We start from the raw sequence: 24,719 nt of genomic DNA on the forward strand, positions 1-24,719 counted from the left end.
AAACTCCAAACACACCCCAAACAAAGCCAAGACATCCAAATGGCTTAAACATATACAAAATATGGAAGTCCTCAATTGTCAAAGCACTCCTCCTGAAGGGAGGGTTGGATCAATGGCGTGCTTAAGGGGATAAGCTGAAGTTTAATGAAAAAGTTGATCTATTCAATTTAGCACATCTTGTTTATGCTTTCTTGACGGGGTGAACACTGTGCTTGACCTATTTGCTGGAATTAACCATGAATCCAAGAGACCATATGGATTTGCCAGATGGCCTGCTATAATTTAATGGCATTTATTCTAAGTATGAAGTAAGCGATAAACATAATTAACATTCCTTTCGCTCCTTACTGGATGTCTTTTATTAGTTTCATATTTTTTTCAGACATTGAAAGGTAAGTTAATACCTTGTTACTGAAACACAGATGCCTGCTAATTACCTCAGGAGGTTGAAAGCCTCCGAAGCAGAGATCCTCTACCTAGACTCTCACTTACCCAACGACCCCGCTGTGAAGATTAATAGGCAGAGCGCTAAATCATAATGAGTGTGTCAGATCTCAAATGTTTTTCAGGTTCTCCTAATTAGCATTAAGAGATACAGAGTGTGCCCGCAACATTTTCAGTATATCTGTTCCCCTACCCTGTAAACAAGGTACCTTGAACACCGTGTTCCTCCGGCTTTATTTCAAGCAACATCAAATGGTAGAAATCAAACAATCATGTTTAGATAGGGGGGGAAATCCCCAAAAAATAACTCATCCAAACATTATTTTAATTGTTTGCCTATTTCATCCTCTGCCAATGATTGTTTAATGCTTTATTTCACAGGAAGCAATTTTGCAGTAACTGTGGCTTCAAAGAATGTTTACCTTTGGCAAGGTTACCTGCTGTTAGCACGTTAAAGCCATATGACTACCGCAAGATAACAAAAATAACTTTACACAATTTAATTGTGCAGTGCTTCTTGCTTTGTCTATACTGTGAAGAGGTTACTTTAATCCTTTTGTGATACTTGGAATTTATTTAGTTAGGCAACATTTTCAGGAAGTTTACATATTCTAAAAGAAGTGGATCAGCACCAAACTGAGGGATGGAATTAACTTACACCATCAATATTAGAGGTTTTAAAAGAGGAACTGGAAATCAACAAGATGGGTGGTCAGGTAGTTGTTGCCAATGTTAGAGGGTGACCATATGAAAAGGAGGACAGGGCTCCTGTATCTTTAACAGTTGCATAGAAAAGGGAATTTGAGCAGGTGTCATTTGTATATATGGAGAACATGGTGAAATTCCCTCTTCATCACCACAGTTAAAGGTGCAGGAGCTATACTAGAGTGACCAGATTTAAAAGAGGGCAGGGCACCTGCAGCTTTAACTGTGGTGAGGAAGAGGAAATTTCCCCAGGTTCTCCATAGATACAAATGACACCTGCATAAATTCCCTTTTCAATACAACTGTTAAAGATACAGGAGCCCTGTCCTCCTTTTCATATGGTCACCATTCATTTCAATAAGTGTATTCTAAGCAGAACTAGCATTGGGTAAAACCCTGAGTCCATAATATCTTCAGCCGATTAGAATCGAGTGGATATTGATGAAACATTAAAAATTCAGTAACACCTTAGATGCTTGGTAGGATATATTTCAGCTCATGCTATTAATAGAACTTAACATCAAATTAAACTGGTATATTTTTAAATCATAATCACCATGCACAATCTCATTTTTAAAAAGCCCAAATACTTATTACCTTATATTTCTGCATTCCTCTATGCTTCAATATCTGAAGTTTGAGGTCACTTGACTAAGATGTTTCTCTATGAAATATCTACTAAGCCAAGTTTATTCTAGAGCAACTGTAACATATATATCAGCAGTATACTTTTCAGCATTACTACTTAATGATGTTTATTAATCCAGAATAATTGGTAACCTGTTTATTATATTTATTTATTTATTTATTACATTTATATACCGCCCCATAGCTGAAGCTCTCTGGGCGGTTTACAAAAGTTAAAAACAATGAACATTTTCATTTATCTTTAACGTTCTTTAGTTGTTGCTTTTACCTGAGTATCTGCTTTTATCATTTTCCTAGTTCTCCTGCTAAATGAAACACTGCTTTCTAATTCTGAAGTTTCCCAGAGTCCTTGAGAACTCATAAGCTTGTTCACTATTTTGTGACATTGGTGCTGTCTGAGGTGGATTTTGGATTTCTTTTTTTCCTAATGGAAAAAAACAGTTTCTTCCATATTTGATTTTTACATATTCAGAGGAATAGTGGTAGGCAAGGTTTTAGAGGGAGCAGAAGGAAACAATATGAAATTCTTTCAAGAAACACTTTTAACAGCACAACTCTATAATGTCTGCTACTCAGAGGTAGTCCTATTGAGTTCAATGGTGCATTGAGTTCAATGGTATAGAATTACACCTTAAAGCAGCCTTCCCCAACCTGGTGCCCTCCAGAAGTGTTGGACTGCAACTTCCATAATCCCTAGCCAGCATGGTCAATAGCTGGGATTTATGGGAGTTGTAATCCAACACATCTGGAGGGCCCAGGTTGGAGAAGGCTGAGTTAAATGGACCAGGCAATGCAGAATCATGAAACATAACTTTGTTCAATACTATAACAATCATTTCAGGCAAAAACAAAAGTTAGTTTCTCAGATACCTCCTGCATACATGACAGCCAACATGATTGATGATATCCACGCTATCTCACTATATGATGTGCCAAAGATCTCCTGTATTTCCTTGAAGAACACTGTGATGGCTTTTGGGAATGCATAGGAAAATCCAATGGAGATGAATGCCCCAAAGACTACGACCCAGCCCCATCCTCCATCAGGGGGCGCGTACTGCGTTGCTGTTGTTGCGGGTGGCATGTTTTATCTTTACGATTGAGCTGCAACAGGAAACAAAAAAAATGAAATAATGTTTTAAGTAGCTCCCTTCCTCTTTAGCAAATTAAACATAATAATGAAATGCTAATACCAGCAGCAGATTCTGAAGTTAGTGTCGTTGGATGATATAGTACAGTTACTCATCTGTAAAAGCCAAGGTAGCCTTCAGTGACTTTGCGGGGGGGGGGGGGGAGAGTCTTGGCAATGGTTACTAGAAGAACCTGATTAGGTATACTGTAGCATTTGCAGGTCCTTGATCTAAGCCACTAAGGCTGTATTTAACAATTAATCATAGGTTGTAAAATGATATTTTGGATCTGCTAGTTTCAATCAACATGGCTTCATCTTCAGTGAAGTGTGGTTGACTTGCACCAAAAAGGATCTGGTCTACTTCTAGTACAGCTAATAAAATTCAAAATAATCTTTGAACAACTTCTCACATTTTCAGTTTTTATTTATTAAAATATGGTCATGCTTTTCATGGGGGGGGGGGAGAGAAACATACACAAAGCACCACATGAAGATAATAAAAGAAACCCAAAGAACAGAAATATTTGAAATTATGTGTAAAAATATACTAACAGGAACACACAAACACATACACACACATGCACACAGAAGTATTTACAATAAAAACCATAGCTCCTGCTGGTTTACCAACTGTGGCCACTCTGACATAGACAGAGATAGCTTGGCTATGGTGATCCATGCTCTGATAAATGCCCAAATAGATTATTGCAATGTGTTATACATGGCGGTGCCCCTGAAGACAATTTGGAAACTTCAATCAGTCCAGATTTGGCTATGAAAATTCATACTAGTTTGGTTAGGTGGAACCATATTAACACCAATTCTTAAATAATTAGATTGGTTGCTTGCTTGTTTCCTAGCCCAACTGAAGGCGCTAGTGCTTAGTTTCATGTTATATGAAAGATGATGACATGTTGTTTTTATTCTATTTACCCTACCACACTGGAATTAGAGGAAGGGTATTCTAGATTTTTAATAAACAAACAAATAAATAAATGTCATCCAGAGTCAGGAAAAAGGCTTCACCTCCTAGCAAAACCATTGTACCCTCATGTAATAGAAGAACTCTCCCATATCATTTGCATATCTCACAAAATCTCATGGGGGGAAAATGAACACATATGGATTTGCTATGCATGAAAAAGATATGGGCAGTGTCAAACCACTCGTAGGTTTCTCAGACGTACACGGCTTATATTACTTTGTCCTACATGCCATTTTTGGAAATCCCACTGGGAAATCCCAGTGTGGAAACATTCGTATCTCATGATAATTCAATATGGAAAGGGACTGCAATTCTGTGCACGTGGACTGGAAGTAAGTCCCATGGAGTTAAATGGAACTTACTCCCAGGAAAGTGTGTACAAGATTACAGCCTAAAAGTTATTAAAACTAAAAATACTTGCATTTGCTATTCTTAATGCCTTTTTTGTTAGTATGGAATTATTAGTTATATAATTAGAAAGTACGATTTTTTAAAAGCTAAATTGGATTATACTAACTGCCATCTACACCAGGTAAAACCAATGGATAATATAGCTTAAATAAGTGTGCTAATTCTTTTCCCATGTATAATTTTCACAGTGCTTGTAATCTTTACCCAGTTAATCTTCAAAGCAACTCAGCAATGCTATTCTCTTCCATAGAAGAGAGTGGGATCACACTCACTCAGGGCTGCTGGACCCATCTTGAACCTATATATGTGTTTGGCCAAGGGTCTACAAGAGCCTGCCCTACACACATACCAACTGTATGTGAAGGAGCTCTATCCATGCATCTGCTGTTGTGCAGAGAAAACCTACACAAATACAGTTTTTCCAGACCTTTAGTCCAATGTGCATATACGGAGTGGGTGGAGCCAACATTAGAGTAATAATGTCAGGATTTTTCCTATTTTACATCTAGGAAGCAGATGAGATAACAGTTAGCCAAGGACACAGAATGGTCACAATCCAACAAAAGTTGGTTGAGAAGAAGGCAGTGTAATCTCAGGGTAATTTGCTCCCAAGTAAACATGAATAGGTTTAGGATACATGTTTCACAGAAGTCAATGAGTCTGATGTATTTATGATTAGATGCTTTCAGCTATAATCACCTCCGCTTTAAAATGTTGTGACTGAGATAAACAACATAAGGAGATATGGGAGTTCTGTCTTTGGTGTGTGAGGTCCATTTCACACATTACTTGATGGTGCAAACCTTAGTGATGAACAGGTTTCTGGGAACACCTCATCAGTCTTGTGCATTGCTGTCATGCTGCTAATAGAGTGTGTCAGCCTGACAGAGATTTTTTTAAAAATTTCATTTCATTTCTATACTGCCCAGTAGCTGAAGCTCTCTTGGCTTCTAAGGCTGCAATCCTATACACACTTAACCGGGAGTAAGCCCCACTAAACCTAACAGGATTTAGGTCTGAATAGACAGGATTGCCCTGTGAGAGGACACATTGGAGTGCCTGTTGCAGTAGCTTCCCCCCTGCATTCTGAGCATCAAGGAAATTGTCCATTTTTAATTATAAATCTCTTAACAGACAACATACTGAAAGAAATAATAATAATAATAATAATAACAATAATAATAATAATAATCAGCAGCAAGCTGGTCTTTGGAGGTTGCAGTTGACATAACTTTTTAAAATCAGATTTCCATCCCTTGCTTTTATGCATACACTTCTTTTAAATTACCGGTACCCATCCTGAGCTTTCAAGATGGGATGTGTTTCACCCTAGGAAGACAGATGATAGCAGTGGTGACTCATAGGGATACAGCTCACAGGGTTATAGCTCTGAGCTTAGCTGCAATCTTCACAGTAATTTAATTTTGCCAGCATTAATATATCGATCCTTGTTATAATGTACAGTATTTGTGTAGTGGTGGGGGGCTTGGTCTTGAATGTCAAATTCAGCCCCATTCGCTTTACGAAAGGCCTGCTCCTGGGGTAGAGGAAGACTACTAGAGCTGGTTGGTTGATCTGGATCAACACAGTGGCTCAGATTAGGGTGGCCATGAGCGCCCGATTGGGTCCGGGAATCCTGCAGACCCACCTCCCCTGTGTTCAGCTCCCCAGACCCCGTTGGGTGCACTAGACACGACTGCAGACCCTTACCCAAGTGCTTGCAAGGCCCCGGCCAGCAGGATTTCACTGTCCAAATGCAGTTGCTGCTTGTTTCGCAATGCTTTTACAATCTGCTCCTGACATTTTTATGCTGAATGATTTAAGCTGGAATTTGTTTATGTTTTTATTGTTCAGTGAGTGTTATTGTACTGCTTATTGTTTATAATCTATCCAGAGAATGCTGTTACTTAGGGTGTGTGTGTGTGTGTGTGTGATGTAGATACTCTGCCACTTCAGGCTGCAGATGGGGGCTCATATGAGTGAATGCTTATCCATCCCTACAAAAAACAAATATCACTTCACATAGAAAACTGAATTATCTGGAAAATGCATTCTGGCATACCCTTTTCCCTGACATGCTAGTTTACTATGTGCAAGGATATGTTGGGTTTTTCTTTTCTTTTGTGAGACAGAATTCTATCATGTGGCCCATGCCTGCCATCTGAAATGGGACAATCAAGACACAGATTTACTTTTTTAGTGTCAACTAGGCCTTACGTACAGGGTACCTAGGGCTGGCTAGGACAGGTAGTGATCCTCAAAAGCTCAGGGCTATTTCTGTCCCCATAGCTGATATCCAGATGGTTATTACATTTAATTCCCTCACATGAATACATGTTCAGTTTTTCCCCTCAACGACAGCTACTGTCCCCAAAACCATGTGCTCAGCATTTCCTAGAACCACTGATGTGATAACTGCAATTGTCATGAAAACAACACCATGTGAATCAGCCTGCTGGAGCATTCATAGAAATAAAGCTTTTCATCTCCATGCTTTTTCAGCAGGCTAATGGAAGGGACTTTCTTTCCAGAGTTCCCAGTAGTAAAAATGATGGACCCCATTTACCAATATATTAGAGAAACACCTTTCCTAATGTAAGGTTGAGGGCCATTGTGGCCTGAGGCTGAATGCCAGCAGAGCTGGGGCCATAGCCAAAAATGGCCTGGGCCACAACCCAGAGTGGATAGGGGCACCCCATCGCCCCTGATGTGCTTACCTAGACACTCACACCCCATTCACACACCATTCATGGACCATGTATAAACACACCCAACCAGAGCAGCTCCTTCTTTGACACTGCTGCAGCAGTAAAGAGCGAGCTGCTCTTTCAGGAACAGCACCTTCAGGGGGCGCCTGGCACTTTGAAGTGGGGGCTTCCCAAGGGCGGCAGCTCTGTACCCCCCTCACCTGTCCTGACAGGGAAGTGGATAAGCACATAAAACTGGCTGCCTGGCAGGAAAGAGCAGGGCACGTGGAGCCCCTTCTAGAAGGGAGGGGGGCTTCTTGGATGGGGCGAGATTTTGCAAGGGCTTTGTGGGCCAGTCAGGGAGGTCTGTAGGCTCCCCCAGGGGGCAACTCCTGTCCCCTAGGCATAACTGAAAAAATTGCAAGCACTTCACAGTTTGTATTATTCTACTTGCAACTGGATGGCAAGTAGAATATCTAAAAGATACGTGGAGGGGCTGAGGATGGGTGTATAGAACCCCTTTTAAAAAGGAAAAAAACTCCTAAGCAGTTGTTTAGTGGGGAATGAAGTGTAGGTGGGGCTGAATCCAGCCCCGGCTCCCACTCAATTCCCAAACAGCAGCAAATAGTAATCTTTGCAGGTTGTGGGCTGGAAGGTACTGTATACACAAATCTTTAACAACAGTGTGCCCTCAACCCCCTTAGGTACTCGTGGCTCCAAATCCAGCTAGGAATATTCACAATGCCTTCTGCATTTCCCCACATGTTGGGTTGGCATGAATGAATGCCGTGGCCCCCCACTGGATCTGGACAAATGAATGTAATTTAGATGCAGCTTGGAAACGAGTAAATATGCAGGAACCATTGCAATAGGATTGGTTGACAAAGACAGGCAACACTGAATATGCCATAGCCAGCATTTAGAAAGGATGAAAACTGCAATAACAAGGTCAGAGGAACAGCCACGACAAATAATTCATCTTGATATCATGCACTGTAGATTCGAGTCAATCATGATCAACCTGTTTAGACTGCTCGTCTGTAAACGCTTCATTAATATTCTCTGCCTGCCAACTGACAAAATCAACTCCCAATGCAATAAATAGCTTGTCAAGAGAAACTCTGAAAATGCCCAACCCTCTCCCACTATTTACAAAACCTCTGCATTTCTTGTAAGGTAGCTGTCTCCAACTGGGTGCCCTCCAAATGTTTTGGATTACAACTCCCATCAACACCAGCAAACTTGGCCCATGATTAGTCATGGTGGTGATTGTAGTCCAAAAAAACATCTGGAGGTCACCAGGTCGGGAGATGTCACAAATTTGTCTGTTGCTGAAATTTTGTGGTTTGTTTGTTCCTTGGCCTTTAGTATGCTGAATGGCTAACCATTTTACTGATGAAGTTAGGAAACATACTCTGAACTCATTATTAGTATTTCTAAACAAGCTTTTGAAAACTTCAATTGGGTGACCATATGGAAAGGAGGAGAGGGCTCCTGTATCTTTAACAGTTAAAGCTGCAGGAGCCCTACCCTCTTTTGTATCTGGTCAAAAGGGCAGGGCTCTTGCAGCTTTAACTTTTAGGATGAGGAAAGAATTTCACCAGGTGCTGCATGCATACAAAGAACATCTGCTGAAATTCCCTTTTCTATACAACTGTTAAAGATACAGGAGCCCTGTCCTCCTTTTCATATGGTCACTCTAGTTGGCTGGATTGCTTACTGGTACTGGCACTGTGAACATATAACTCCCGTGTTAAAAGACCTTCAGTGGCTCCTAATTTCTTCTCAAGCACAATTCAGTGCAGGTGTATACCCTGGGCTCAGGATTATCTAAAGGACTTCTATCTTCCTGACCAGCAATTGAGAGCCACCTGGGACTTTCTTCTCAATATTGCCAAACCCAGAATGTTCTGAGCTTCTCTATGGTGGTACCTGAACTGTGAAATCATTTCCTTAGACAGGTTCACCATCCCTATTATCTTTTCAGGACCCAAGTGAAGCCTATCCCATTTTCACATGTTTTAGTGGTATTTCAGATCCTCTAAATTATTTTAGCTGCCATTTTTTAAATCTTAGTTATTGTATTGCTGTGTTTTTGTTTTTTGGCTGCTTATATTTTATTTAGTTGACCGTGGTAAGCTGGCTTGCAGGGTTCATGTCAAAAGCTGAGATATAAATCCAATACATAAATAAATATAAATGTTTTGAACTAATTTAAAAAGCCAATAAGAATTAATGGCTGAGTTCCCACAGTTCTCGTTCTAGGTAGCTAACCATTATTTTAAAAATGGGAGAAATAGTGTACTGAGAGGTTACACAACTTCTCACCCTACTATGAAAGCCACAGCCCTATACATACTTACTTGGGTGTTCATTTCAACAAGTTCAGTGGGACTCACTTCTAAGCAAAAGATGCTATTAATGCTGCCATGGGAGATACATTGCACTGGCTTGGCAGACATATTGAATAATCCAATAGTTAGGACCATTGTGTTACAAATACTGCCCACTGAAAGGTTTCTAGTTATGGCAGAGTCTGACATGAAATTAGGTTTTCTGCTGGGTTCTAACATGTGATGAATACTGCATTCAATATATTGCTTCAGAATCTTCCACACAATGGACACTTCCAAATAATCTTGTTCTACGTGTTTCCAGCAACATGGTAACTGCAAACATACTAGCACTATTTTAAAATTTCATTAAAAATGGAAGCTTTATCCTGTTAAGCACTTTGAAACGTCCACACAAATAATGCTTTTCCAGGAGCATGGGAAGTTTAAACACCTCATGGCTCTAGAACCAGACACCTTTGGTTCACCTGTCCTGCATGCCTAGCCAGAGGAACTGCAACTAAGGCCACAGCTAGACCTAAGGTTTATCCTGGGATCATCCAGGGTTCGCCCTTGCCTGAGCACTGGATCCCCTGTGTGTCACCTATATAAACAGGTTTGACCCCTGGATGATTGAGGGATAAACCTTAGGTCTAGCTATGGCCTAAGAAGACCTTTCTGCTACTGGGTTATATCCAATGTTAGTTCTACTTAGAGTAGTAGAACCACTGAATGAATGGGACTTAACTGAATACAATCTACAGAAGTAGTTTCAGGTTCTGGACTGGCCCTGTGGTGCCAAATCAAGCTGGCCATTGGGTCATCTTGGATAGGTAGTCCTATGAAAGTCTTCCTGCTTGGCTGTGTTCCTTGGCTCTTTGCTGTGTTCCTTGGCTCTAGCTCCCTGGCTTGATCAGTTAGTTCTTGGATCACCTCCAACAGCTTCCTGTAGCTGTTGACAACCTCAAGCAAGGAAATCCCTGCACTCTGATCTGTGGCTTTAGTGATCTATACCACAACCATCTATGGTCCCATTGAAATGAATGGAAGCCATTTCAGAAGAAGAGCCCAACCCCCATTCATTCATTGAAAGATCACAAACTAAATTTTGTGTCAAAGACACCTTTGACGTAAAAAGACATTGAAACTCTGTATTGAGGAATATTCGTCTAGCCCACCTCATTGATGGCCTTTAGCCACCCATATTTTTTTTATTATTTAAGCAGCCATTTGGCCTATTGAGCTGATTAGTTTTTCTGCTGCTGCTCTATGCTTTAATCTGTTATTTATCTATTTAATTAATTAATTAATTATGCTTCTAACTGGCTTTTTACCTGCTCTTATCTGATTTCTATATGGGTTGATTGTGATATTGCTTATTTGTTAGATGTGAATAATATTGTGAATTTTAGCCACTTTGGATGTAAAGCCCTATGAAGAGAGACTGAAAGAACTGGGCATGTTTAGCCTGGAGAAGAGAAGATTGAGGGGAGACATGATAGCACTCTTCAAATACTTAAAAGGTTGTCACACAGAGGCGGGCCAGGATCTCTTCTTGATCCTCCCAGAGTGCAGGTCACGGAATAATGGGCTCAAGTTAAAGGAAGCCAGATTCCGGCTGGACATCAGGAAAAACTTCCTAACTGTTAGAGCAGTGCGACGGTGGAATCAGTTACCTAGGGAGGTTGTGGGGTCTCCCACACTAGAGGCCTTCAAGAGGCAGCTGGACAACCATCTGTCAGGGATGCTTTAGGGTGGATTCCTGCATTGAGCAGGGGGTTGGACTCGATGGCCTTGTAGGCCCCTTCCAACTCTGCTATTCTATGATTCTATGATTCTATTTTTTTAATAGAAAAGCAGGATATAAATACAACTAATTAATTAATCAATCAAATAACAAGGAATCAAAACAGCACAAGGACTGCATTCTAAGTTGACACAACTGATCAGTTTAATAACAGAGCTGATGAAACACTATTTTTCCATCTGACAATTCTTTTTCCTTCAAAAAAAAAAAAAAATCTAACAAACCCCAAACCAATCCCAGAGCTTTTCCACAACACTTGCTTTAATAGGGTCAACTGACCTTGCTCTTTACAGTTCAAACTGTTGGCTGTCACTACAGCAAAAGTCCTGATCCACTTATCAGTCTATTTTAATCATTCCGACTATTCCTTAAATCCCCGTACTTGTCCAGCATTAAGTACACCAACCTGTATTACAGCACCTAACAGCACTTTAAAAGCATCACTGCCAACATTTAAAGAAAGTAGGAACATTCCATAATGTTTCATAACATTTGCTTAATAACGATTAATAAAGTTGACCCCCCCCCACAAAAAAACACTGGTGTTTATCTATAGAAACGAATGGGCTTTGTGCAATAGTTTGAAATCACATCATTAACCTGTGAGTTATGCCTCATGACATCACAATCCATGAATTTAATGGTGGGATGTTTTACCTTGACATGACAAACTAAACACAAAAACGGCCTTTACATATTGAAAAATGTGTGTATCCACCCTAAGGCCTGACAATTGAAAGAATTCATTTGATGTGTACAATAATAATAATAATAAACCTAATATTGTTGTGGGCAAAGGCAAACATAAATACAAGGAAGGAAAAACATCTGCCTGTATTTTATTTCGAGGGTGGGATAAAGGATGTTTAACTACAAATCTATCATGTCGTTTATCCAACTACTAAAGAACTGATTTTATATATACATAGACAAATTATGTTCAAAGAACAAGATGGCTTAATCTTTCATTGTACAATCATTGTAATAAAATGTTCCTGGGGAGACATTAAAAACAAGCCCTCTTCCTTCTCTTTAACCAAGTGCATTTTTGCTCACGTAGATCAGATGAAGCAAGACCTACCATAGCTGGAGAATGCAGAAGATAAATATTGTTCTGCTATTTGGGCATGTAATAACATGAGAACAGCCATGCTGAATCAGACCCAAAGCCTATCCAGTCCAGCATCCCATCTACCACAGTGGCCAACCAGATGACTATGAGAAGCCCAGCAGCAGGACAGAAGTGACAAAACATCCTCCTATACATGTTCTCCAGCAACTGGTGCATACTGCCTCTAATACTGGTAGTATTGTATAGCCGTAATGATGAGTAACCACTAGGAGTGTGCACTCAGGACCGAAAATCCAAGGGTCCGGTGGTGCTCCGATGGAGCTCCAAACTTTCAGTGCAGTTAACACATGTTTTTAAAACTGTTGGATACTCGCGATGTGGAGTGAAGGTCGTTCGAAGCTCCGAAGCTATCCGCACCATTGTAGTCTATGACAATTAACAAAAATGCTTACATCTCTGTCATTTTAAAGATAAAAAGTTGAAACTTGACAGAATGATAGGTCTTAAGTAGGGCTTCAGGTGTGTCAAGTTTGAAACAGATCTGTTCATCCCTTGATTTTTTAGGGATTTGGAGGGTAGAATGGGGGGGGGGGGGTTGGGGGTAGAAAATTAGGGATTTTAGGGGTAGAAAATCACCCCAATTTTGCCCCATTAGAGCAAACAGTCAGGGAACACAACAGATCTCTATTTTTATAAACTGGAGATGAACAACTGTGCATCAGCAAAGTAAAGGATAAAAGGTCCTGCACAGTTTCAGGTGTGTGTGTGTGTGTGTGTGTGTGTGTGTGTGTGTGTGTGTGTGTGTATGGAGGGGGGAATGGTTTGAGGGGGATTAAGTAGTATAGAATTCTGTAGTGGGGATGTTGAATGGAGTACCTTATCATGAGCATGTAACAGTTGTGCTGAAAGAGCTGCACCAGCTGCCAGTTTGCTACTGAGTCAAGGCATTATTATTGAGATTTCAAGCCCTAGGCAACATAGGATCAGGTTAGCTGAAAAATAATTTCCCCTTATATAGACCTGTTAGTCCACTATGATCTTCAGCAAAGACCTTGCTGTCTATTCCACATCCTGCAGAGTCCCTTCTGATAGCCTTACAACAACGGGCTTCCTCTGTGGTGGCCCCCTCCCTCTAGAATGACCTCCCCTCTGCAATCTGTCAGGCACTGACAATCATGTGCTTTTGACTATTGTTAAAAATTGACCAGTTTACCGTGGCTTTGCCCAACCATAAGTCTGTCTAAATGTTGTTGTGCTTTTATAATTGTTTTAGAATTTATTGTAAACTGTTTTGGGATTTTTTTAAATGGGAAGCGGTTTATGAATATTCTGAATGAATGAATAAATATGACTAGGGAAAACCTCAGGACCATGTGGCTCCATCAAAAGTGCTCCTTCTGAGGATCATATAGACCAGGCACCAACAGAAGGAGTGAAGTGATGCCTAAGGTAACCTGGTTCCAAGTTGTTTAAGGCTTTGTAAGTGAACAAGAAAACCTTAAACTTGGCCTGGTAGTTTATTGGCGGCCAGTGCAGTTCTTTAACAAAGGTGTTGAAAAGACACCCCTGTCAGCAGCCAGGCAGCTGCATTCTGCACCAGCTGCAGCTTCTGGACCAATACCAATGTTTCCAAAGCGTCTTACTTTTTGGCACCCTAGCAATAGGTTAGCAGTCCTTCTGCTCCCTCCTTGTCCATCATGGAACAAAGTTCATAAAAGTACCTCCCCTCATGAAACCCTCCAATCTAACCCAAAGTTTCACACTTCAAAGCTTAGTGCTATGTCTCCTATCCTACTTCCACGGGGTGTTTACACACACACACACTGTTGTGATCAAGTGTTTTCTTTTACAGAGATCCCTATTTAAAGGACTGCAAGAGGAATGTACTCTGTTTTGAAGACATCCCCTATGGTGCTGTCTATATGTGGCACTGGAGGGAGAGGGGGGCACAGGAAAGTGAGTTTTCCAGGCCTCAGGAAAGTGCACAGATTCCCCTGGCCACGTTAATGGCATGGCCGGCGGAATCTGCACACTTTCCAGAGGCCCAGAAAGTGCACCAATCAGGGGATGTGTTAAGTGGCGCATTCCCCCCCCCCCAATTGTGGTAATGACTGTGCCATGACACAGGCGCTTTACAACAGGCCTGTCCGCGGACACTCCCTGCTCAAGCTAAGCGCCATCAGTTTATGAGCGTGAGGTGAGGGACAAACACCACCTTTCTACAAACTATGTGGAGAATAGACTTACAAATCGTAGACATACATTAGGGAACTGACTTGTGGGGTGTAATGCCACAATGACCACTGCCATTACTGTAGCAAGGGGAAAAGGAGAAAGGGCACACGCAGGTCAGGGTGGAAGTGAATTCTGTCTGGACCTGTGCCTCCTTTGTCATCAAAACAGCCATGGGTCAAAAATCTGCTGGGCGTGTCCATTGGGGCCAGGAGTGGACTGGATGCAGGGACATCTGGCCCTCTTGCAGGCTCAGGTGAATTTTCGGCCCATCACTACCACAGATTAACAGCTACTATGGGTTTTTCCACAAAGCTGCGCTGATAAAAAGTTGGGGACTTAACCCAACTCTTTTGTTGGAAGCGAAGTCACTCTGGCTCTTCCGCTGTGTGACCTCACTCCATGATCGATTCGGGGGGGGGGTTCCAGGCAGATGGCAAAGAGGATGGAGGGTGGCGGCTCCAGTACCAAGATGGCTGCTGGAAACCCCATACTATATCCTGGCATGGGGATTACCCGACAGCACCCCTCAGGAGTGAAACCTCGTGGTTTAGGAGGAATATGGCATCAACTCGGTGCCATAAAGGCAGGGCCTACTTGTCCAGTCCAACTCTGCTCTAAAACTAAAGAACCTTCCAAAGGAAGATCTGGGCCTTGAGGCTGCCCACCAACAACACCTGGACAGCAGACTGAGAAAGACACACAGGACACCTGGTCACAGTCTTCCACACTATGGTGAGATGTACTGTATTTCTACTGAAAATATAATGCTTTTTTTAAAAATACCCTACCCATCTTTCAGGCCCATAAATAGAGAGAGGTATAGAAGATGTTTATTGCAACCGTCCTGTGGCTGTTTCATACCATGTCACCAAAGAGGATTCTCCTATTATGTACTCTGTATGTACCCTGCCATAAATCTTTCCTTTCAGTTGTTTGGGGCAGCATGGAGAGAAAAATGTATGAGAGGCTGGTAGCTGCTGTAGTTTTCTCAGAATTCATTGTTTGTGTGAAGCAGGCCTCACCAGACTCTTCACAGCAGTTAAGAACTTTAGCAGCAGAAAGTGTGGGACTTCTTGAATCCATGAGGTGCTGGGGTTGAGCTCACTCTGAAGGCAATCCAGATCTATTGAAATCTATGGGAGGTTTGCCATTGACAGAAATGGAAGAACCATGCAATGGCATAGTAGGGAGGCAGTGTGTTGAAGGGGTAAGTGCCCCTCCCATGTTTAGGCAGAAAGTCTGAAGGGGGCTTCTACTTGTAATCACTTGAACATGAGAAGAAACAGTTCAGACTTATTTGTTCAATGCAATAAAGTGAAGGAGTAAGGGGTGGGGATGTTGGAGGCAGGGCTTGCATGTACACCCAAAACCCCTCCCTACTCTTAACTAGGGTGACCATATGAAAAGGAGGACAGTGCTTCTGTATTTTTGTGAACCGCCCAGAGAGCTTCGGCTATTGGGCGGTATAAAAATCTAATAAATAAATAAATAATAAATAGTTGCATAGAAAAAAGAATTTCAGCAGGGGTCATTTGTATATATGGAGAATCTGGTGAAATTTCCTCTTCATCACAACAGTTAAAGCTGCAGGAGCTATACTAGAGTGACCAGATTTAAAAGAGGGCAGGGCACCTGCACCTTTAACTGGTGTGATGAAGAGGAAATTTCACCAGGTTCTCCATATATACAAATGACACCTGTTGAAATTCCCTTTTCAATACAACTGTTAAAGATACAGGAGCCCTGTCCTCCTTTTCATATGGTCACCCTATCTTAACCCTTACCTGAGCAGACTAAAATCTAAAAGGGCCTATCTTTCAGTCGAAACTACCTCACAGGGTTGTTGTGAGAGGATAAAATGGGAAGCATGTATGCCACCTTAACTTCTTGGAGAAAAGGTGGAGTATAAATCTAATAGAATAAATAAATATGTGTGCATATTACTACTAAATCACATAGCGTGAGGGCACTTTGACTTCTGAACTGATTGGTCCACTGTTGTTTGTTGATATTCTTATTTTTTCATTAATTCTTTATTTCGGCTCCTGTGTCAGTGCAAATGGTTTGGCTATATTTTCAGAGAACCTACAGAAATGGCTATGTAATTTTGAAATTGCACCCTTTCTGCCATGGACAAGTGACTGGATTCTGATTGGCTGAAGAAAGAGACAACCAACCTAGTGAGAGCTACATGATAGATGCCACTTAATATCTAAGCAGCTTGCCTTCTAATAGCAAAACTAATGGGAAGGGAGAAATCACATAAAGGAAAACTGCTCAATAGATCATGCCAATATTCAGTTGGCAGTAAGTGTAACCTTAGACTAAATTGTTGAATTTTGAATTGAGATTGTGTGCTGTAGGTAACCCCCTTTTCACTGCAGCATTCCAGTTTTAGAATACGTTAGTTGCTTTTGGCACACAGCAACATAAACAAGGGAGAATGCTTTTAGATTATATCATTATAAGCTAAACATGCTGCACGTCCCTTGCCTAAGACCCATTCTTTCTTTTGAAGACCATGAAATGCATCTCCTTTTGATCACTATTCATTCGATCCACAGCCAACCTGTGCTTAAATTTAAGGTGATTTAGTCCCATCACATGGGAATATACTCCTCTCAGGGTTTCTTTAAACAACAATCCGTTTTAGAGTTCTTCACTTTCACAGACAAATAGCTTCATAAGCCGTATTTGTTGCAAAAATAGATTGAGCCAGGTGAAGCACATTGAAATCCAAACACTGGAATGTTTCAGCAACAATGTAAAGGGACCATTATACAACAGTCTCTATACATAAAGGCACCTGTATATTAAGGGCATGATCCAGCCAGACTTAAGCACCACTGATTTCAACATTAGTGCTAGTCATCAATGGAAGTTGAGAAGTGCTCAGCTTTGGATGGATTGTGCTCAACATTTTTAGTTTTCAAGTTAGCAGATCAACAGCTGGTGAAAACAATTGCACAACAAACCAGGTGAGTCATATGTACCAGGAACTGTAATAAATCAAAGAGTACATCCGTTGGAACATGGGACATAGAGAACATCACATCTGTGCAATCACTTCGTTGTCAGTTGCGGGAGAGAAACTTAATCAGATACATAACAAAAAGGCCTGCATCATTCCCCCCGCCCCTCTAGTGACTCTCATAGATATCTGTTTATCTAAACTGACTACTGCTATCATAGATTCCTTTTAAAATTTCCTCTAAAGATCAGTCACTGCAGAAAATGTAAATGTCTGTATGTCCTCTCCACCTATCCGAAAGATTCTGGTCCTGTTGTAAGTTCACAACAACTCTGTGAAGTACAGTAAGCAGAGATATAATATTTTATGCATGACTGCTGAATGAGCTTTATGGCTGAGCACAGTGGAGGCTGGTGGCTCCGATGTCAGTGAGGTGGTAAATCCAGTCGGGGTTTCAGTCTTTAAAGGAGATATCCAAGGTGCTTCGCTTTAGAGTCCTGACTGGTTCTGACTGAAACCCGGAGTGGATTTGCAGCTCCACTGACCTAAGAGCCACCAGCCTCTGCTGGTTGAGCAAATATTTGATTGAGGCCCTTTCATACCCATATCTAGCCCTGTGACCACTGTGCTACACTGACTCTCTCAGGCATGGTACACTTTACGAGTGTATGCACATTACTGAATTCCCCAGCACTTAATAATCATCTATGTTCGCTCTCTATGGGTCATTGCATGGAAAAGGGAACAGGATCATGCCCACTGAGCCCATCCCTGACATCCACAATTTGATCAGGTCTTCTGGACCGAGATGGACAAGAGATGGGCACGCAAGTCTCTCCCTGTGTAATGCATCCTGCATTTTTGCACTGACCTGGGTACATGTCATGCAACAATGCAGGATACATCAGTACACCCTGTAAAGGCTAGGCTCTCTGAAGAAGACCCAGATCAATGTGTGGAGGTCAGGAGCAGAAAGAGCAGGCATGATTCGGCTCCCCAAAGTAATAATAATCCCCAGAGTGTGCACTTGGTTTTAATGAGTGGGAGAAACATTTGCCAACTGCCTGTATTGAAAAAAACACGGTGTGTGTGATGATGTGAAGCAAAAGGAAGGCTCTTCTTGGCATGTTTTATCAGTAATTGCCTCTTGACATATACAAATTATGACTTGATGTTGCTATGATCAAACAATGAACATGCAAGTGTGAAGTCTTATCAGGATGCTGAGCCACATATGGGCAGGGTGGCTAATTTGATGAATGCTTTTGTGCCTCCCCTTGTCAACAATTGATGGGGAGGGGCATTCAAAAGGCATAAAAATGTTTGCAGAATTGTCATTTCACTCCACCCTCCCCCAATTCAGTTATTTATGTGCATCAGCATAGAGCATGCACTTCAGCCTGTGCACTGGTGAACAGCAAAAGGCCTTTTAAAAAGACCATTTTTAGGATGCAGTCATATACCCACTGATTGAAATAAATGAGATTTGCTTCTGAGTAGACATGAATAGGATTGCACAGTTAAATCTGCATTTTTTAAGCCAAGCATTTATGTGTATCATTATTTAGCAGAAACATTTTAGAAACATCTTTTAATGTGCAGCAAGTCACAGCAATGGAGTTTAAAGAGAGAATGCCAGCATTCCCTCTTCAAGTATAAAAACAGGTATTATAATTAATAAAAACAGCAGCAGTTCAGTGGAAACAATGGGTGTGGACAGGTGTGGAGGGAAAACACACCCACCTGTGAAACAGTGGAAGGTAGGTGGCTTTTCTTTTCACAGATTTTTCTATTCTTCAAAAGTGCAGTTTCTACATCAGACATTGAAGATCATGAAAATTCAACATAGCACTATACTTTTCTATCCTTGTATAAGTGTATTGTGTATATAAAGTGTTGTGTATGTGATACGTCAAAGAATGGAAGGGGTAAAGAGACTACAGCTGAGATTTGTAACAGAAAGCAATTCTCTTTCAAAAGAATGCATCAATGCATGATGCAATGCATTTTTCCACAGCTTTACTGTCCACTGGAGGCCACTGTAAGATCCCAAGAGACAAGCATATGCACAGATTTTTGTAGTAAAGTAAAATATGTGTGCATGTGTATCAGATCTCTTGGTTTTATCATCCTGTTGGATTAAACATTAAACACCTTCATTAATGAATACTTTTTTTGCTCAGATCAAGCTCCCTTGCTTAGATTCTTCACAAAGGCAATACCTTATGGCTCCTATAAGACTGGAAGAGATAACAAAAGCAATTATGAGTATGGAAAATGGAAAATCTCCAGGTCCAGATGGGTTCCCAATTGAGTGGTATAAAAACGTTTCTACTTTTCTAGTTCCAAAACTTTATCAACTTTACAAATATATTTTTGATACGGGTTTGCTTTCCTCATCATTCAATGATGCTTATATTATAGTCATCCCTAAGCCTGGCAAGGACCACACTAACTGTGGTAATTATCGATCAATTTCATTAATAAACGTTGATATTATGATATTAATGGCAATTTTAGCTGTTAGACTGCAACAGGTTATTACATTGGTTGGCCCATATAAATGGGATTTATTAAAAACAGACAGGGGGCGTTAATTTGAGATTAGTTGTGGATTTGAGAGCTATAAATAGAGAAAGAATGGATCAGGCAGCCATTGTCTCTTTAGATTCTGAGAAGGCCTTTGACAAAATTCATTGGAAGTTTATGCTTGCTACATTGAATCATTTTAGCTTTCCAGTAGAATTCTTGAAGTGGTAATGGCTCAATACGGTCATTGATTAAACCATGTTCTCTGTTAACCATTGATAAAATCCAAAATGGATTAGGTCCTGGCTTAATATCCTAGTTAGTTAGACTAGAGTTCCCTGTCTCAAATGTAATTCAATATGAACCAAAATTTGTTTGATTTGGACATAATGAGAAACTGCTGTTAGTTGAAATGGAAGTACATTCTTCCAGTCTCCTCCTTGCGGCCATGATACAAGAGGAGGGGGGAGCACACAAATCTGAGGCTCATGCATGTAGCACTAAATTATGACTTAGCATTTGAAGGATGAGCCTACGAATGGCTACAAGTCATGGCTGTTATATAGGACTTCCACTATCAGAGGTGACGTGGTTCTGAATACCAGTTGCTTGGGAATATGAGTGGGAGGATGCTATTGCACTCATATCCTGCTTGTGGACTTTGCATAGGTATCTGGCTAGCCACTGTGGGAACCGAGACAAGATAGGCCTTTGGTCTAATCCAGCACGAATCCTTTTATGATCTTATTGGGCCTGTTCAGAAAACATGCTAAGCCATAGCTAAGCCATTAATTTTTTTGCAGGAAATGTTTAGTGAACATATTTAAACCATGGTTATGTGGCCACCATGGTTAGGAATGGTTTACACAACTCATTAAATCAGGCTTCACATGACACACGAAATCATAATTCATAATGTTTAGTTCAAAAAGCTTAACCACCGTGGCTTAGTGTGTTGATAGTGTGGGTCATTCTATGGATGAAGGAGTTTAATCATGCTCTATACATTAACCTTTTTTAAAAAAAAAACCCACAAAATAAAGCTCTGGCCTTAAAGAGATGCATACGGTCAAATTATATATGACATTCCAGGAATGTTTTCCAGGAATTTGTTTTTAAAAATTTCAAACAACTGACAGAAAAGAACATCTGGAGCAGATATTCTTGAGGAGGAGGGTCATACCTCTTTTTGTTCATCTTTCAGGCCATTTTTCTTATCAAAACTGCCCTTTCCAAACTGCAGGGGGAAGTAATGGGTTCATCTCTTTGGGGCCTGTGGTTTCATAATGTTTCTGCTAAGATTTCTTTAATTTGGGCTCTGTTCATAATACAGTCCTGCTGTTGCATGAATTACTCAGGATGCCATCTACAAAGCCTGACATATATTCATTGTTTTGTAAACATACATGGTAATTTTAGTCCCCTATAATTAACCACTGAACTAATAACTAAAGATGATTATCAATGTTTGATATAAATACATCTTCTATTATATACAGATTATTATTATTATTTTTGCCTCCTGCAATGATGAAGAAAATAGTTAACTTCCTATGCTAAACATACGGTTTTATTGACTGGTTTTTTCCCAGTTTTTTTATTTTTAGATTTACTAGAATATTTGACAATTTACATAAATGTTTGATCATATCATTCAAAAAAAAGCACAAATGGTATGTCACCATCTGTGTTATTTTCTCTGACACAATGTTTGCATTTTTTTTTAATGAGAGAGAACTGTACACAATGGTGGATTTGCACTAGCAAAAAGTATTTCTGCTTGTGAAAGATGGGGGAACCCAATCTTTGCCAATCTCCCACATATTCAGCCCTGCATACTCTCATGTCTAGGTCCTCATTGGGCACAGAGAGCTGCTGTGGGTGTGTTTGGGGGGTGGGTCACAGATCAGTGAAATAAGTTGCCAAATCTTCCATGAACAGACATGCTTTCTGCTGGAACAAAGGATTAAATTGCACCACCATCCAGACTAGAGTTCCAATCCAGATTGGGAACACTGTACTGGCAATTTGTAAAAAAAAAAACACCCAAAAAAGCAAGCAAACAAACAAAACAAAAACACAGCACAACAATTGTGTGTTCAAACCACTTTACTGTACTTTAGTGCAGAAGGTTGTGCAGAAGGGTCTGTCTTCAACCTTAGAACATTACATCTTTCTTCACCCATAGAATTGTTTTGTGGTAGCATTGTGAGAGAGCTCTACTGTTCAAAAAGCTTATGTATAATTCATTTTGCCCACAGTCAGCTTCAAGCTTTCAGATAAGCACTGTAAGGGATTTCACACCTGGACTCTTTGTTATGTTAGATAAACAAAAAAGTATTCAGTGTATCGTTAAATCAGAATAACCGGAGCATATTCTAGCTATGTTAGTTACCTGTGTGAAACAGAACAGCAAACCCTGCCAGCTGTTTCTTATATGCAACTTCAATTGCCCTCCATCATTGGTGGGCAACTGGTTGTTTTGGCCTACAACTCCCATGTTTCTTCACCATTGGCTATGTTGGCTAGAGCTAATGAGAGGCCCAAACATCTGGAGGGCTACCAGTTGCCTACCCATGCTATAGAGCCTCTCTCACCCTGTGTTAATATCTGAAGTTCTTGCAGAATAGGAATTGGATGAGAGACATTCGTAATGCAAACCTGCATTCTGGCCAACAAAGGTTTGACACTGTCAATATAAACACAACTGATGTACAGTCAGCGATGGGCCTCATGTCTGGGACAAAAAGCCTTAGAATAATCATTTCTTTTAAGGTATTGGCCTTTAACTGGGGACTCAGGACCCACTACTGGATCGTAGCCTGACTGAAGGATGATGAGTGACGACAATGGCAGTATCACCATACAAATATATGTTAAAAAATTAAAAGAGTGGTCCCCAGATGCAGGTCTGAAATGTTGAAGATGGGCTGACAGCTTGATAATGCAAATCAGCAACAGGAACAATCTTGACGTTTACCCAGGGATTCTAGAGGAATTTGATTGCTGCAGATTCCAAGATGAACTAACCTGACCTGTAACTACTGTGTTGATTGGATCCTAGCAATCCATTGGATTTTGCATTTCTCCCAATGTTGCAGTGCAGTTCTCAAAATGCATTTTAAATATGTGTCTTTGGAAAGAAAATATGTATAGAAATGCATGGTTTGAGAGAAAACACTTTCAAAAAATACAGATTTAAATACATATTTATATGTAAATTTCTTGTGGATTCAAAAACTGCACAAATTCTCAGATTAATGCAGAAATGGGCTTATTAGTGAGCACATGTTAAAAGTGACATAAACAAGAAATAGACTGATTTGGGGTGCAATCCTATGCAGGTTTGGACAGAAAAAAGTCCCACAAAAGCCAGCATTCGCCTGTCATCCAAGCTTTGAACATACCATGAACTGAACATATGGGCACAACTGCAGCTCCCTCTGCAGTATGCCTGACCTTTTCTAAAAAGTGAAAAGAAAGAAAGAAAGAAAGAAAGAAAGAAAGAAAGAAAGAAAGAAGATGGGGAGACATGCAAAAAATAGTGCTGTGGGTGGTGCAGAGCACTAGGGGAGGGTAAGGTGAATACTGGGGGGTGGGGATTTAATTTGGGTCCCACTGAGCTGTGAGACTTTAGACCTCTGCCCGGTGGTCCCACCTTAACAGTGCCACTGATTGGAAAGGAAGATCTGCCTACATCTTTTATGTCACTTATGATGGGGTGATCTAAAATTCAGTATCATTGAGTTCCTTCTCATTTCCCCTTTTGCAATACGCTTTCAAGATGTATCTTGAAGTGTCTGTTTCCCCTACAGGCAACTGAAAATCATGATTTGCCCCGATGGCTAAATGGACTGTCCACGTTGAGCCAGAGGCAGCCTGCTTCTGGCTACCAGTCATGCGGAGGAGCAAACAGCAGGGAATGGCTATTGCCCTCAGGCCCTGCTTTCAGGCTGTCTGGAAGCATCTGGCTGATCGCTGCAGGACACAGGATGCTGGACTAGAACAACTTTTGGTCCAACCCAGCAGGCCTTTTATGTTCTGAATACACATGTTTAAAGTGAATACGTTTATTAAGTATTTTCAGGCCAAGAAAAATACTAGTTTGTGGGACAAGCCAGTATGCAGCCTTCTCCTCCGTGCTAGGCTAAAGTGTGCTAAAAGCCTTTAAGCAATTTCAATCGCCTATAGAAACATCAAAATGTTCTCACATTCCTAAATTCTAATGCTCAGAGCAGCAAAGAGATATTCTTTCTAATTTTGTATAACTACACAGCGAAGAAGATCTCTCAACAATTCCTGTGCTACAGATGATGAAGTAAGGTTCAGTGGCTTATCAAAAACCAGTTGATTGCTTAATGAACCAGGTATTTGAATCCATGGTGCATAATCCAGACAATGTTAAACACTTTTAAGATCCATTTATTTCACTGGGGAGACATTTAAGCAGGTGATTAAGGGGCTGGGCCATGTTCATGGTTGATAAAGGCAATCCTCAAAAATATGTACTGGAACACACAGAGACTGCCAATAGTCTCTTCTGAATTTTTTTTTTTTACGTATTTCTTCATTTAAAGAATTTAGTACACTAATATCCCGCCTTCCATCACAGAACTCAAGGTTGCAAACATGAGGTCCCCAAGTGGTCTCTCATCCAGGCACTGATCAGACTCAAACCTGCTTCGCTTCAGCAAGCTGTCTGTATCTTGTTCCCTCACACTATGGCTTCAGTTATTAAAAGGTGCTCACATTACTTCAAA

The 24,719-nt window shown here is 40.7% G+C and overlaps 1 protein-coding gene across 2 annotated transcripts in view; it reads right to left on the minus strand.

Annotated features, from left to right (window-relative positions):
* SLC16A7 (solute carrier family 16 member 7) overlaps positions 1-24,719 on the minus strand; it is a 133,216-nt gene that overhangs the window by 39,822 nt on the left and 68,675 nt on the right. For both annotated transcript variants that reach the window (XM_063133961.1, XM_063133960.1), the window contains exon 2: positions 2,668-2,901. In XM_063133961.1, coding sequence (XP_062990031.1) covers positions 2,668-2,881 — 214 coding nt within the window. In that variant the 5' untranslated portion in view covers positions 2,882-2,901. The remainder of the gene's footprint in view (positions 1-2,667; positions 2,902-24,719) is intronic.

Source organism: Elgaria multicarinata, chromosome 9, assembly GCF_023053635.1.
Source record: "Elgaria multicarinata webbii isolate HBS135686 ecotype San Diego chromosome 9, rElgMul1.1.pri, whole genome shotgun sequence".
Classification (NCBI taxonomy): domain Eukaryota; kingdom Metazoa; phylum Chordata; class Lepidosauria; order Squamata; family Anguidae; genus Elgaria; species Elgaria multicarinata.